General features: G+C 50.8%; 1 protein-coding gene across 4 annotated transcripts in view; it reads left to right on the top strand.

Moving 5' to 3' along the window:
• Positions 1-13718, top strand: part of SSBP3 (single stranded DNA binding protein 3) — a 55651-nt gene that overhangs the window by 29135 nt on the left and 12798 nt on the right. For all 4 annotated transcript variants that reach the window (XM_030494025.2, XM_030494027.2, XM_030494029.1 and 1 more), the window contains exon 5: positions 7020-7109. In XM_030494025.2, the coding sequence (XP_030349885.1) occupies positions 7020-7109 (90 nt within the window). The remainder of the gene's footprint in view (positions 1-7019; positions 7110-13718) is intronic.

Raw genomic sequence — 13718 nt, 5'->3', positions numbered from 1 at the left:
TGGTAGATGAGCAGTAGATTAATAGTCCTAAGCAATTGCATTATCTAATGAAAATTTTATATAATTATTTTATATAACTTTTTTGGCAGGTGGGCCCTGGAATGGATGGTATTGATTGCTGGAAAAGAGCCTGGCCTGTCTGTTGCAGGACTTATTAGAGGAGAGTTGGTAGTAATTAATACCTATGTATTTACAGCATTTTCCAGGCTGCTAATTGCTCCAGATCCATTTGAGCTGTTAGGCAGTGGGGAGAGTTTGTACACTGGTCTTAAGGTGTAGGCTGCACATGGGTCTTGTGCTGGGGAATGTGCCAGCACTGGGAGAGCCAGGACGTTTGGCTTCACTATCGCTCCAAGCTGAGGATGGAGGGACTCAGGGATGCCCATCACAAAGCATCCCTAAATACCAGTGATGGGGTGCATCCGTGCACCCAACCATGTGGCATGAAGCACTGGAGCACACTCCTCTGCAAAGCCCTTCCTAAGTGAAGAGAAGCACTTGACCAACAAGCCTGGCTTAACTTCCCAGAACTTTCCCTTTGTAAACCCCTCCATCAACACACGCGTGTGCAAAACCGAGCCTAATTGCATTTAGTCTGGTTTACACCTCCCATGCTTTATCCCCCCCTTTTTGTCCCCCCCACCCCCACCCCTTTAATTCGGTTGCTGTGAAATTTTTGCAGCTCTGCCAAGTTATTTCCTTGGGATATATTTAGAGAAAGCCAGCTCAGCAGAGCGCGCTGGGTGTTTGTGTAAGGATGTTTGTAAATGTTAGCAGGAACGCTGGCGGGCTGGCGGAGCAGATGTCCGCGAGATGCTACCAAGAGCCTTATTTACAAACTTGTAAATGACTGAAGGGGGTTTCCTTCCCAGGGATAAGGGGGACGCCGATTTAAGAGATTAAAATCCTATTGTTTCGTGGATGGAGCTGCTGTCTCAGATTATCCTTTACAAGGGGGGAAAAAAAGACCCATATTAGTTTGAAACACCATTCAACTGTTGTGCCTTTCTGTTTTTGAGCTCAGGGAAGATACGGGGCTGGGTGTTGTTTCTTTCTTTTTAAAGGAGGGGGAAAAAAGTGTGGCTGTTCATGGCCGGGGTGTACACTGGTGCTTTGTGTGCTGGGCGGCTTGCAGGTGATGTATTTAAAAGAAGCACAAGCAGCTTGTGCTATCATAGAAGTGTAATTAAGCTGAACTTGTACGCACAGCTTGGAGTCCCACAGGAGCATGGTGATGGTGTTTGGGTGGTGTGGTGATACTGCTACAATAATCTATTTTCTTATATCTTTCTCTTGCCAATAAGCAAAGCTTCATCCCGGTCTCCTTTTACCTTTTCTTATTCTAAACTGAACCAAAACCGGTTTGTTTTGTCTCCTGGAGCATCCTGGAGGCAAGTGGCTCAGCACTGGATGGTCTCCCATGCGCCCCAAAAAGCACCCTGAGCCCACCTGAGAGGCTCTGCAAGCACTGTGGTTTTGAAGTGAGTGCCCAACGCTGGCACATGGGCTGGAAATCACACTCATCAGCTGCAGCGGGCTGGTGTTTTACTTCTTTTCATGCACATTGATGCAACACAGATGCTGTCACCGACCCAGGGAGTGATGCAGGAGAGCATCTGAGGGCTCGGTCCAGAGGAAGTGGTTGGCGTGTCGTCCTCCCCGGCGTTAATCGGGTTATGGCGAGGTGTGGGAGGGTTCTATTATTAAATTTAAAACCTGGCTGTATAAGATGAAGGCAGCTTTAACGAGATGAAAAGGCTTAACCAGAGTCCAATTAAATTCCGCATTACCTGTTTACGCAGCCTGCTTAAGTCCTGACCCGCACACTGATTTCTTCCTTAGGCTCCAAAGCTTGTGCTCTAGGCACAAAAAATGAAATCAAAGGAAGGCAGATAGAGACCAGATCACCTACATGTCCTGAGCATCCCGGAGGCAGCTGCCCTCGAGTGCCTTGTGCTGCTCCTATTGTGGCTGCGAGGTGTGAGCCAACAAATCAAATACTCAGCCCTCCTTAGTTTGGTTTTAGGTCTGTGCTGTGAAGATATTTCTGCTCTCCCCATCTCGCTGCTGGGTTGAGGGAGGCTGGGTCATGAAGGGAGCATCCTCTCTGCTGCCTGCCGGTGCCTTGCACCACTGTTCGGAGGTTATTTTTATTAAGGCAAAGTGTTTGGTGATGCTGAGGTGAGCTGCACCGCTGCCTGTGCCACCCAAAGCTGCTCACCCGCAGTGTGCAGTGGAGACGCTGGCTTGTGTTTAACAACAGTAAATACCGCTGATGAGATCCTGTTTTTCACAGTCAATAGAAACCATCACTTGTGTTGATGAAGCGTAGCAGGCTGGCTTGGGCCACCGTGCAGGATGTTGTCTTGTTGTGACACTAGGAGCCTTGCAGGATGGGGTGCAGCGCCTTAGCCCACCTTCAAGATGCTCTTGGAGGTCGCTCAGGTTTGTCCAGCAGTGGGGATCATAGAATGGTTTTGGTTGGAAAGGAGCTTAAGATCATCTAGTTCCAACCCCCTGCCATGGGCAGGGACACCTCACACTAGACCGTGTCACCCAAGGCCTTGAACACTGCGAGGGATGGAGCATTCATGACCACTTTGGGCAGCCTGTTCCAGCACCTCACCACCCTCACAGTAAAGCACTTCTTCCTTATATCTAATCTGAACCTCCCCAGCTTAAGTTTGAACCCATCACCCCTTGTCCTATTGCTACAGTCCGTGAATGAGGAGGAAGAATCCCATTGCAGCACCCCAAGGACTGTGATGCAGACAGCACATCCAGAAAGCTCCCCAAACCTTCCCTTCTTGGCTGCTGCCTTTTATTCCCAGGGGTACCCTGGCACTGGGGACAGTGACACACTGTCTCTGGCGATGATTTCAACCCACCATCTCTGCGCTGGCTGCTGTGGCTTTTCAGCTCAGCCCCCGAAACCCTCTGCACCTCGGTGGTGCCTCACAGCTCCTCTCGGGTCGAGCGTGCCATAGGGCGGGGGGCAGGAAACGGCTCGCCGCACCCTGCTCGCAGCAAACCCTCGCTCCTCACAGAGACCTAAATTCTGCAGTAAAGAAAGTAAATAAACAACAGCTCCGGCCCGCAGCTCCTCCCAAGGCTGTGGGATGAGCCGAGGTGAGTTGTGCTCTGGCTCAGCCAGCCTGGGAAGGCACATCTGGGTGGCACCGAGATGCTGTAGGGGCAGCTTGGGATGCTCCAGAGACTGGGGAATTGCTCAGTGCAGCCACACCGGTGCCTCTTCCCTGCTGCTCTTAAACACAATTAATACAGGGGAATAACCTGCTCTCTTCATAAGGATTAGGTTAAGAAAACAAGATGGTTTTAATAGCCCTTTTACATCCTACATAGATCTTAGCTGAAAAAACTAACTGCTTTTGCAGTGCAGCCAAACAGCACATATTTTCTTTTTATTTTTTCCCTGTTTTTTCCCCCCATAACCTGATGCCAGAGGTCCCGCGTGAGCAAATCTCCTACCGATAAGTCAAGTGCCCAGCTCCTGGCTGTGCTGTTTTGTCCGCTTTCCATTGCCTCCTGACCTCCATCCTTCTTTATTTGCAAAGCTATATGCGCAGGCAGCGGTAATAAATCAATTAATGACTCTGATGAATCGTTTAATGGCTGACAAAATAACACTACAGTCAACAGCTTGGATCTCTACAGCAGTACCAGAAGATGCTGGTTGACTCAGGGTAGGGAGACGAAACAGAGACTGTTAGCTCAATTAGTGCAATTAGTGTGCGATTTAAAGGCTTAGACGGCATCTGCTGGCGTACTGAGCCGGTGTGTTAACTGAGAGCTTTGGTTTGGAAGTGAAACGCGGAGATCCAGATTGTCACCACTCCGCTGGCTTCCACCAAAAAAGGGGGAAAAATCTAACATATGTAGGGAAAAATAAATATATATATATGTGTGTGTGTGTATATAGTTATATATGCGCGCTCCAGGAACACATATATATTTATTTCCAGCATGGAACAAATCTACCATCTAATAAAAGGCAAACAAGCCGGCATGCTGGCTGTGCCAGAGCTATCCTTGCTCATCTCTGGCAGTGGTCTCCAGTGTGCTTTGGTGGAAAGAAATGTGGACAATTTGGAAGGAAATCGGTGTTATATGCCAATGGGCGCATCGGTGTGGCTGGATGTGCTTTCTGGATGCACCAGCATGGACTTGGTGGCACAGACGGGCTTCGTGCTCCTGCACTGTGCTTGTGCACCCCATCTCCTGCCGGCTTCCGTGGCATCTCCAGCTTTGCCTGTATTTGTGCTGGGGAGGTTTGGGGTTTTTAGATAGGGGCTTGGCAGGCAAACTCCAGCTGAAATCTCCAAAGTCCCTAAGAAGAGTTTCAGAACCAGAATGGTCAAAATAAGCCAGGTGGTGGGAGATAGGAGGGCAAAAAAGTCCTGGATTCTGGAAATGGGAACTGGAAATCCCTTGGAGTTTGAGTGCTCACCTTTAGGGACTGGGAAATGTATTCCCATTGCCTTTTTTTCCCCCCTTTTTCTTTTTTTTTCTGGCACATCCCAAGGGATTTGCAGAGCTGCTCCAGCCGCGGCTGCGCTCCCATCGCTTCAACAGGGCTAAAGGTGCCTCGGTGTTTACCTTAGCGGCGGCGATGGGGAGGGGAATAAAAGAGAAATAAAATGTCACTTCGCAGCCTTGTAAATCATTCATCAAGGGCTGACCAATTTGGCTCCCATCCTACAATATGCTCAGGGCACTTGCGGGTTTTTAATTACCGAGTTCTGCCAAACGCCACATGTGTGAGGAACTTTAAATCCCCGTTTACGCCATGAAGGCATAGGTGAGGTTTTGGGGTGTTTAACACAGAAAAGTACTCTGTGGTTTTGTGGGAGAATGGGCATTTGCTTCAAGATGTTCTTTGCCCTCCCTCCGTCTGTTCCCTGTTGAGGAGGGCAGCGTGTTTCCCCCCTGGATCCCCCAAATCCACATCCATCTTCACTCCTCACTGCTTGGGGATCCATTTTGCTTTGGGAGATTCCCCCAGCAAAGGATTATGGTGTGCTGGAAATCTCTTGAAACCATAAAATATCACCTTGGCAGCTTTATTGCAGCGCTTGCCGCCTTGGGAGAGGAGCGTTTTGCGTGATAGAGGGTTTAATAAAGGAAATTCCAAATGGGCTCACAGCAGTTTGGGGCTTGGTCTTATATATTTTTGCATTAAGAACCGTCATCTGCTTTGCAGAGAAACTGCAATATGTTCATGGCCTTGGATTAAGATTTGGTTTTACTTTTATAGCTGACCCACTTGGGGGGATGGAGGGAGGAGGAGAACTGGGTTCACTCCCTCTCCCGTCTATTTTTGCTGCCGTCTGATGTATAAAAAGAGCCTGGAATGGGCAGGCTTATTTTTCCTGCCAGGACTTTTTTTTATTAACTGTAAAAACACTCAGATCTGGCCTTTGCTGTGGATGTGGGGAAGGCTGCTTGGGATGCCTGGTTCAGGAACATGGAGGGAGTGTGGTGTGGGCTGTGCTTTGGGGCTCAGGACTCTGTAGCTTCATGGGGACCCCTGTTATTTCACAAAGGGGGTTTCTTTTTGGGGAACCAGCCTGTGTTGTTATCTCTGGCACTTGCGGCTCTGACATGCTGGGGTGGGAGAAGGGTCAGCTCATCCAGCATGGTCCTGGCCTTCATCCCACATCCTGCATGCTGGCTCCTGCTGGAGAGCATGATGGAGGGGGGACAAGGGATAGCCCCTGGGAAGGCACAAGGCAGCAGTTAGCCTGATGCTCTCTTGCCCTCTGCAAGGCTTTCTGGTCTGGAATAGCAAGACTCCCAACCAAATGTGGGGATCCCACCTTGGCAAGCCTTAGTCCTTAATAACCATCCTTTATTTTCCAGTCTGCCCAAGTCTTAACACTCTGCTGTGCTCACATCTTGTGGTTGTCACTGCATCGGATGTGGTATGGGACCAGGGCTGGCTCAGCTGCTGTCAGGATGTAGGGTTTGGTGGGGACAGGGTGCTTCAAGCTTTGGGGTAGGACCAAGCCTGAGCAGGCTCACGTGTATCCCATCTGTTCATGGGATTTCCTCAGTGGAAAATTCTTCTCCCAATTTCTTTTGTGGTGGACGATTTCCCTCAGCCCTGCCATGTGGTTTTAGGTGGGTAAGTCCATCGTAAAAATCTGTGGAGGGAGTATTTCAGTGATCCAAACCCAATTAATATCACCGAGCCTCCCTTGTAACTGCCCTGGGTAATGGTGATGGTTAAACAAGAGCACTTCAGCAGCACAGGTACTGCTCTGAACTCGGCAGGGATGTGTTGCCAGCAGAGGTCTTTAGGGAAAGATCTTTTTCTTACATTCTCCTTCTGGGTAGGAGCTTCTCATCATTCTGGTGCTTTCCCAGTGCCTCCAGCTCCTCAGCACAGCAAGGAAGTAAATACAAATAGAGATGCTGAGCAGGAGTGAGCAGGGTGTCCGAGTCCCCCACGTGTTTCCCCGTCCCTCCTTTTCAGATCTGGAGCCGCTCAGGTCACTCATCCTGGGATGGCATGAAGGAAATGTGACCCCACAGACAGGGTGCAATGAATTTGGAAATCCATAATAAGACCTCGGCATGCTGCTGAGGTCAGGGAAGCAGCTTCTTCTGAGGACAGAACCGAACCAGCAAGCCTGTGGGGGGAGCTGGGGTAAGAGAAGTACTTAAAAAGCTTGAAAACAGCTTGACATGTTGGATGAGGCTCCTTGGTGGATTAAGCAGACTAAATGCCTGGGTAAAGGAATAAATAAGCCTGGAATTATCCCCAGGTTTTGTGCAGCCATCTTCTCCATGGGTGAATCACAGAGGCTAGTGTCCCTCTGCTTGCTTCCCCATGGAGTGAAGATGCTCAGGGCATGGGCAGCGATACTTGGTTCTCTGGAGGTAGCAAGCGGATGAACTCAGTGTGATGTGGCAGAAGAGACAGCCTTTTAAATGTGCTTTTTCCCCTTAACTCCAACTCATCCCCTCCATGTTTGTCCTGGTTTTGTTCCCTGCAGAGCGCAGCAGCCGCCCCGAGTCCTGTGCTTGGAAACATTCCCCCGAACGACGGGATGCCTGGGGGCCCCATCCCGCCCGGCTTCTTCCAGGTAGGCTCCTGCTCCTCCCGATGATCCCGTCCACACCACGCACGTGTTCGCTTACGCTCTGGGTGTCAGCGCTGTTGTGCCTGTGTTTTTATCCCAAGGGGATGCTAGGGAAGCAGCATGCTGACCTGTCTTAGGAATAACTCGTGTTCTGCTGCCCTTCCATGTTTGCTTTCTACTTTTTGTGGCCTTAAAGCAAATTTCTTTCGTGCTCGTGTATTTACAACCGGTGTTTTTTTTCCAAAGCTGCTTGGTTTGTGTTTGGGTTGGGATTGTATTTGTTCTCCGGTCCTAACAGACGTGCATAATTGAAAACATTCTGGATTTTGATCCCTGAAACTTCTTCCCCCTCCTCTGGTTAACCGCTTGATTTTTTCCAAATGCAATCACTGGAAGCATTAACAAACTCTGGCTGTGGCTGCAGGCTCCAGCCAAATTCCCGCATGCCGTGGAGGCACCTTGTAAGCAAACACCTAGCAAAGTCCCCCAAATCCCCTCACTCCTTCCTTCTCCTGTGCCGAGCTCTGACTGAGGAGTGGGTAATATATGTTTGGAGTGATGCTGATGGAAAGGATCTTGACAAGCACACAGAAGAGGAGTTTTCAGATGTGAACCGTGGAGTTTTTTGGGGGTTGCTCTGCAATCTCTTTGCACTGCTTTGCAGTGGCGTAAGTTCTCGGGTGCATTAAAATCCTCCTTGAGGAAGAAACACTTGTTCGTGTAACAAATGGGATGAGAGTTGAAAGGAATATTTGTTTTGGCAAGATGGTGGGGGTGTTTTTTATCTGGGCTTGTGATTTGTGTATGGGAGAACTTCTCAGGCAGTAGACAGGCAGGCTCGATAAGGCGCTTGTGATTTATTGTGGTGATATCTGAGCCCGATACCGCCGTTTGCGTGTGTATGGGAAGGGGGAAGGAGGGCCTGGGGTTTTTTTTTAGAGAGATCCCATTTCCTGAACATGCTTCTGACAAAGTAAGAATATCCGATATCGATCGGGAACCCTAAAACAGGCAAAGCTTGTAGCAGCGCTCGGCAGTGCGGGGTGAAGCCAGCAGCAGAGATGCTATCTCGCAGGTCACTGCCGCTGCCAGCAATTCGAGTGCCAAGCTGCTGCTTCCAACAAATGTGTCTCCAGAAGCCCTGATCTTGCACCGTGGTGAAGCTGACTGTCCTTTGGGGCTCCTGCTTCACACGGAGCTGCGAGGGCTGCAGAACTGGCACCAAGTTAGGGCAAGGCTTCAAGAGTATGGGTTGGCTTTCCCCGAGAAGGGAAGGTGAGGAAGAGGAGTTGCATCTCCCCAGACGTGCTGTGCGTGCTCCTGTCTCGACTCTTCACGTTGACAGCCTCCAAGCTGTCCCCTGTGCTTTCCTGTCTGCCCTCCCGTAGTGTTTTTGCACTGAGGGTCGTATTCAGGAGCAAACAGACAATTCTAGCTCCCTACATCTTGTGGAGCTGGACCAAGAAGGGTGGTTCAGAAGCACCCCTGCTTTCTTAGGACCTGAAAACCCAGCAGAAGTAGTGGCACCAGTGCAGGTGCCTTGTGTGGGGATGCTGCCCATCCCTGGAGCTGTGGGAGGGAAGAGAGGATGGGTGCTGATGCATATGGCTCGCATGTGACATCTCAAGAGCCTGCCTTTCCTGAAAGCCCTCCAACATCTGTTTTCTCCTCCCAGCTCTGGAGATGGAGGGGAGAAGAAAAATCCCACCTCTTAACACAGTCTGAACATGGCCTCCGTGAAAGCCTGTCTGATTTGTTGCAGGTGCTGGAACTCATTCCAGCTTCAGGAGATGCTGGACACCAGCTCTTGCAGAGGTGGGCTGGAGGCTCAGCAGGGAGCTGGTCGCAGCCTGGGGGTAATTTCCTATCTCTGTAGGAAATTAAAGCGCAGAACGTAAGAGGGCAAAACCAAAGAGGTCACAGGAGATGCAAAGGATTTCTCCCCAAGCCTTGGTGTGCCAGCACTGGGAGGGAGTGAGGTTCCTGGTGGTACCACCTCGACTGGTGCCAGGAGACTGGAGGATGGAGAAGGCTCAGAGGGTTTCAGCATCTTGTTCTTCTGCACCATACTGCAGGCACTAAGGACTTGCAAGGAATATCCCTGAAGGTAGCAGGCATGGGCAGACTGGTTTTGAAAGGATTTAGAGGGACTGTCACTGTCCTGGCATGGTGGGGCTTCACATGCGAGCTGAGGAGGGAGTCACCAGTGAAGCTGAGATTGCAGGACCCCTGCACTGCCAGCCTGGGGGTGCATGAACCCCCCCAGCACCACACAACACTGCTGTTTGGCAGAGGGAAAATTGATATGGACCATTCCTGGGAGCTGGTGGCCTAAAAACCCATGTGGCGGTGAGCTTGGAGAGGTAACACACCAGGAAAGGGAGAGGAGAGGAGGAGTCCAGGATGCAGTGCTCGTCTGCAGCCACAGTCTTGCAGGGAGAGTCCCTTCACCATGCTGGGGCTCAGCAGCAACCTTCAGGCTGGGGGCCAAGGGAAATGCAGCCTGCAGTGCCCGAAAACCTCCCTAAAATGACGGGAGAGGAGAGGCCCTGGGCACCCTTGGGTTCCCTGGGCATTGCGTGGTGCCAGCGAGCAGCACGGCATCGGGCTGTGCTCCGGACAAAAGGTGGCTGGGTTGATGGCTGGCGTGGGTAGATGCTTTTATTGAAATCTCTCTCTTTGTCCAGTTTGGATGAGCAAACAAACCCTCTTCTCATCCTCCTAAAGGTCATCGGAGGCGTTCCTGCTTTTGTTGTGAAAGCTGGATTGATGCCTGGGTGCAGATCCCTCAAAAGGAGGGTGCCAGGGAAATGTAGGAAGGAAAATTGGAGATAGAAAACAATACCACACCATCTTAACACTAAATAAATGGCAGGGGGGCAGCCAGCAGCCCCCAGCCATGGCCGTGCCTCCTCTCCCTGGTGCAAACTCCCTGTGCTGCCCTGTACCCCGCACGCTGATGAAATGGAAAGTTGACCATAAATCAATGTCGGCGCTGCGTTAGCTATGCATCAGCAGCTCGGAGAGATGCACCAAAACAAAGCACCGCCTGCTCCGTGTTCCCACACTGCCCCCTAATGCAGAGAGACCTCGGGAGCCAGGGAGGATGGGGGGCTCCGGAGCCCCCTGACATCCCCTGCCCTCCCCGCCTCTCCTCCCTGCACCCCGCAGCACATCTCTTTGGGTAAGGTCACCCATAGGGGTGAGGATATTAAAGCCAGGATTGATAGGAAGGGGTCCATGTTGTCCTGCTCCCTTTTTGGATGCCACCATTTTCCCCCTGCTCAGCTGTCCTGATGTCTCGGTGGGATTTGCCATCCCACATGTGGGATATGTCAAACATAGGTGACCACCAAGTATGGTCAACCAGTTTTCGGTTGAGCCACAGAGCCAGGCTGCCCTTCCCAAAATCCCAGGGCAGAACTCGGTATGAGCCGTGCACCAGGCAGGGTTTGAAGGAAGGTGGCTGAGGAGCGGGAGGAAAGGAAAAGCAAGCATTGGAGAAAGTTTTTTTTTCTGGAAGTTTAGTAGGATGCCCGAGGCTTTTGTACCGAGCGTCTGGAGCATATGGTGGGATTTGCAGTCAACTTTCTCTCGGGTGCTCCAGCCAGATGGAGGTGACTGTTCTTGGCTCTGGCTGACACGGGTTTGTTTCCTGAAGAGCTTGTGTTAAACATATTCCTTAAAACCAGGCTTCTGCAGTTGGGAGCCCCAGCTGCAGGCGAGGCAGAGCTCCTGCCCACGGTTGCCTTTCGCTGTCTGCGGGGGAACTTGGCCTGCCTTGCCTTGCCTTGCCTTGCCTTGCCTTGCCCTGCTTGCCTTGCCTTGCCTTGCCTTGCTTTGTCCTGCCTTGCCTTGCCTTGCCTTGCCTTGCCCTGCCTTGCCCTCTCTTGGGAAGGTGCAGTTGTGTCCGCACCCAGCACTGGAAGGCGACCATGGTCTTCCTCTTTGAAGGCACCAGGAGCATCTCTCCTAAAGGCTGCTTCAGAGATACCTTCTATTTTTGTTGACAACTTGCAAAACTTCCCTCTCCTTTGGTAGAAATAAGGCTCCCATCTGATAAACCCAGACACATCTGTAATTAATATCCATCTAATTTAATTTAGTATTTTCTAACGTGAAAGCCAGCAGGCAGGGGCAGGTATTTTAAAAGACAAGATGCCTTCCCATTGCTAACTCTCAATTGTCGGTATCTCGTGGCAGCGATGCTTTGCCTTCTCGTACCATCCTGCATTGTTCTGCCACCCCCAGAGGTGCTTGGAAATGTTTTTAAATAGAAAAACTCCCCCATTAGCTGAAAGTATGTAGCCCATAAAACATGATCCATTTGTGGTGAATTACGCTGGAAACATAAATTGACACACGCAGAGCTATGATCGCTCGTGCCATTTTCCATCTTTAATATTTTACAAGAAGTTTGAGGAGTTGAGCTCATGAAAGACAGACTGGAAATAACCTGAGCGCCTGGAAAGTCCCTGTAGAAAGCAGCAGCAGCAGCAAACTTTGGTCGTCTGATGGGCCAGGTTGGGCTTTTAACATCCCCATAGTGTAGAGGGGAGAAAAACATGAAGCAGAAAAGAGATCGGGGCACCGACAGCCGTCGGAAACAGTCTCCTCTAATGCTGTTTAAGCTGTTTGGGGTTGGTTGTTGAGGGTTTTTTTTTGAGGCAGTTACAAGAAGGTGAAGAATAATCCCCCCTGCACGCATGCAGTTTGGGGGTGGGAAGAAAAAAAAACTTGAGAGATGATGGGGAGAGCACTGGTCTTGAGGTGAGAGTGAATTAGCTGCAGAGCAGGTCCTGTCGGATGGAGCTCTGAGGGGGATGTGACCCTGGAGCATTTGGGATGTGGAAGAAGCAAGACTGCGTTCGTTCGGCCTCCTCTTCTAACAGCACTGGTTAATAACTGCTAAATACACATTTTTCAAGGGAAAAGGGTGGTTCTGTTGGTTGGAGCCCACATGTCATCTCTGCAAAATGCTTGTTTCAACCACCGTGATCCGTCAGGATCATCTGCCGCCGCCTCTGCAGCGAGGGAAACCCGTGCGAATAAGCAATCGATCCAGCAGGCGTTCCCGGCCCAATGCAGGTCCCAGCCCTGAAACATCTGCAAATATTTATGGAGATAACAATATCCAGAAGGTCTGTGTTCCTGATGGAGCAGAGCAGCCGTGCCGGGAGGGGGCCGCGGTGGCTGCAGCCTGGAGTGAGCGTTTTGGATGCTGCTGCTCGCTGCTGGTTTGAAAAAGCAAGAAAAGAATTAAAAGGGGAAAAAAAAAGGAAGAAAAAAGCCCCTTTTGGCTCCTCCCTGCCTGCTGAGATGTTTGCACAAGCTGGGTGTCTGCAGTCACGTTATCCAGAAGTCTCTGCCGGGAGTGGTACCGCATGGGATAGTGCAATGGTGAGGATGCTGTGGTGCTGAGGCTGGAGCATCCCGAGGAGCAGCCTTGGGGCAGCGGGGCAGGACCACGCTGTGGAGGATGCATTCAGCAGCACAAACAACTGCTGCTCTCTGGATCCAGCTGCCACGGGGGATTTTTCTCTGGTGAAAACACTGCTCTCTCATCCAGATGCTTTTTCTGCAATAACCAAATGCTGCTTGCTCTGCAGCTCCAGATGCAGACCTAAAGCATCACCTCCAGGCCCAGCTGGGATGCGTGTAGGTGGCCATGTCTCCCACGCATCCAATACCTGTTATCCCCACACCCTCACATGCTGGGGGGTACAAGAGGGAGGACATCGGGAGTTTAATGAGGGGTTTAATAACTTCAGGATGGGTTCTGCGTGCCTCTTCAGTCAGCATCTGGATAACAGTGACCTCCTCCTTGCAGCACAGCAAGCCAGGCGTTGTGGAGGACTTGTTGGCTCTTACATTGATGAGATTGATTGGCCTCTGCAAGTCCTGTTTTTTCCCTTCCACTGGTTTCATCGCACATTCACATCTGCCGATCTTTTCTACCACAAATCCTGCAGCTGTAACATGTAGAAAGGGCTTTGGTGGTGGCCAGACCTCGTTGGGCAGCGCTGTCCGGCGTGAACTGATGATGGGAGGTGGCTGATGATGGGAGGTAGCTGCCGCCCCAGTTCAATTTGCATTCACACAGCGTTAGCCACCTCAGAAGCAGAAATAAGTCGAGTTTCATGCATGAAGAGGATTTCTGCTAGAAGAGATGGATGCTACAGTTGGACCGCAGAGGTTTGTCTTCTCCGCTCTGGTGAGACGTGGATGGAGAAGGCGATTGTGTTGGCATCGGGAGGATCGACCAGAGGTGCTGTGACCTCTTCCAGTCAAGGCTCCCTGCGCAGCAGGGACAGAAGCTGGTTGCCTTCAGCTCCTGGAGAATAAATGGTGGGACTTCATTCCCCCAGGCGCAGCGGCTGGAGCAGGGAGGCTGGCAGGAGGCTGTTGGTTTCAATGCGCTTGGCTCCATCTCGCCACCAAACTGTTCAAATAAAGAAGAGAGGAGGAAAAAAAAAAAGGAGGAAAAAAACCCACCCTCTTACTTTATTTACATTGCACTCAAGTTTCCGCTGTACAAAAGATTTGCAGGTGCAAATATGTCCTGCCTTCATTAACTTCCCCTCCCTTTTTAATTTATGTGATTTCAATTTT

The sequence above is a fragment of the Strigops habroptila genome, chromosome 8 (assembly GCF_004027225.2).
Source record: "Strigops habroptila isolate Jane chromosome 8, bStrHab1.2.pri, whole genome shotgun sequence".
NCBI lineage: Eukaryota > Metazoa > Chordata > Aves > Psittaciformes > Psittacidae > Strigops > Strigops habroptila.
Note: the sequence above shows the minus strand (reverse complement) of the source record. Positions and strands in the feature narration are given on the sequence as shown.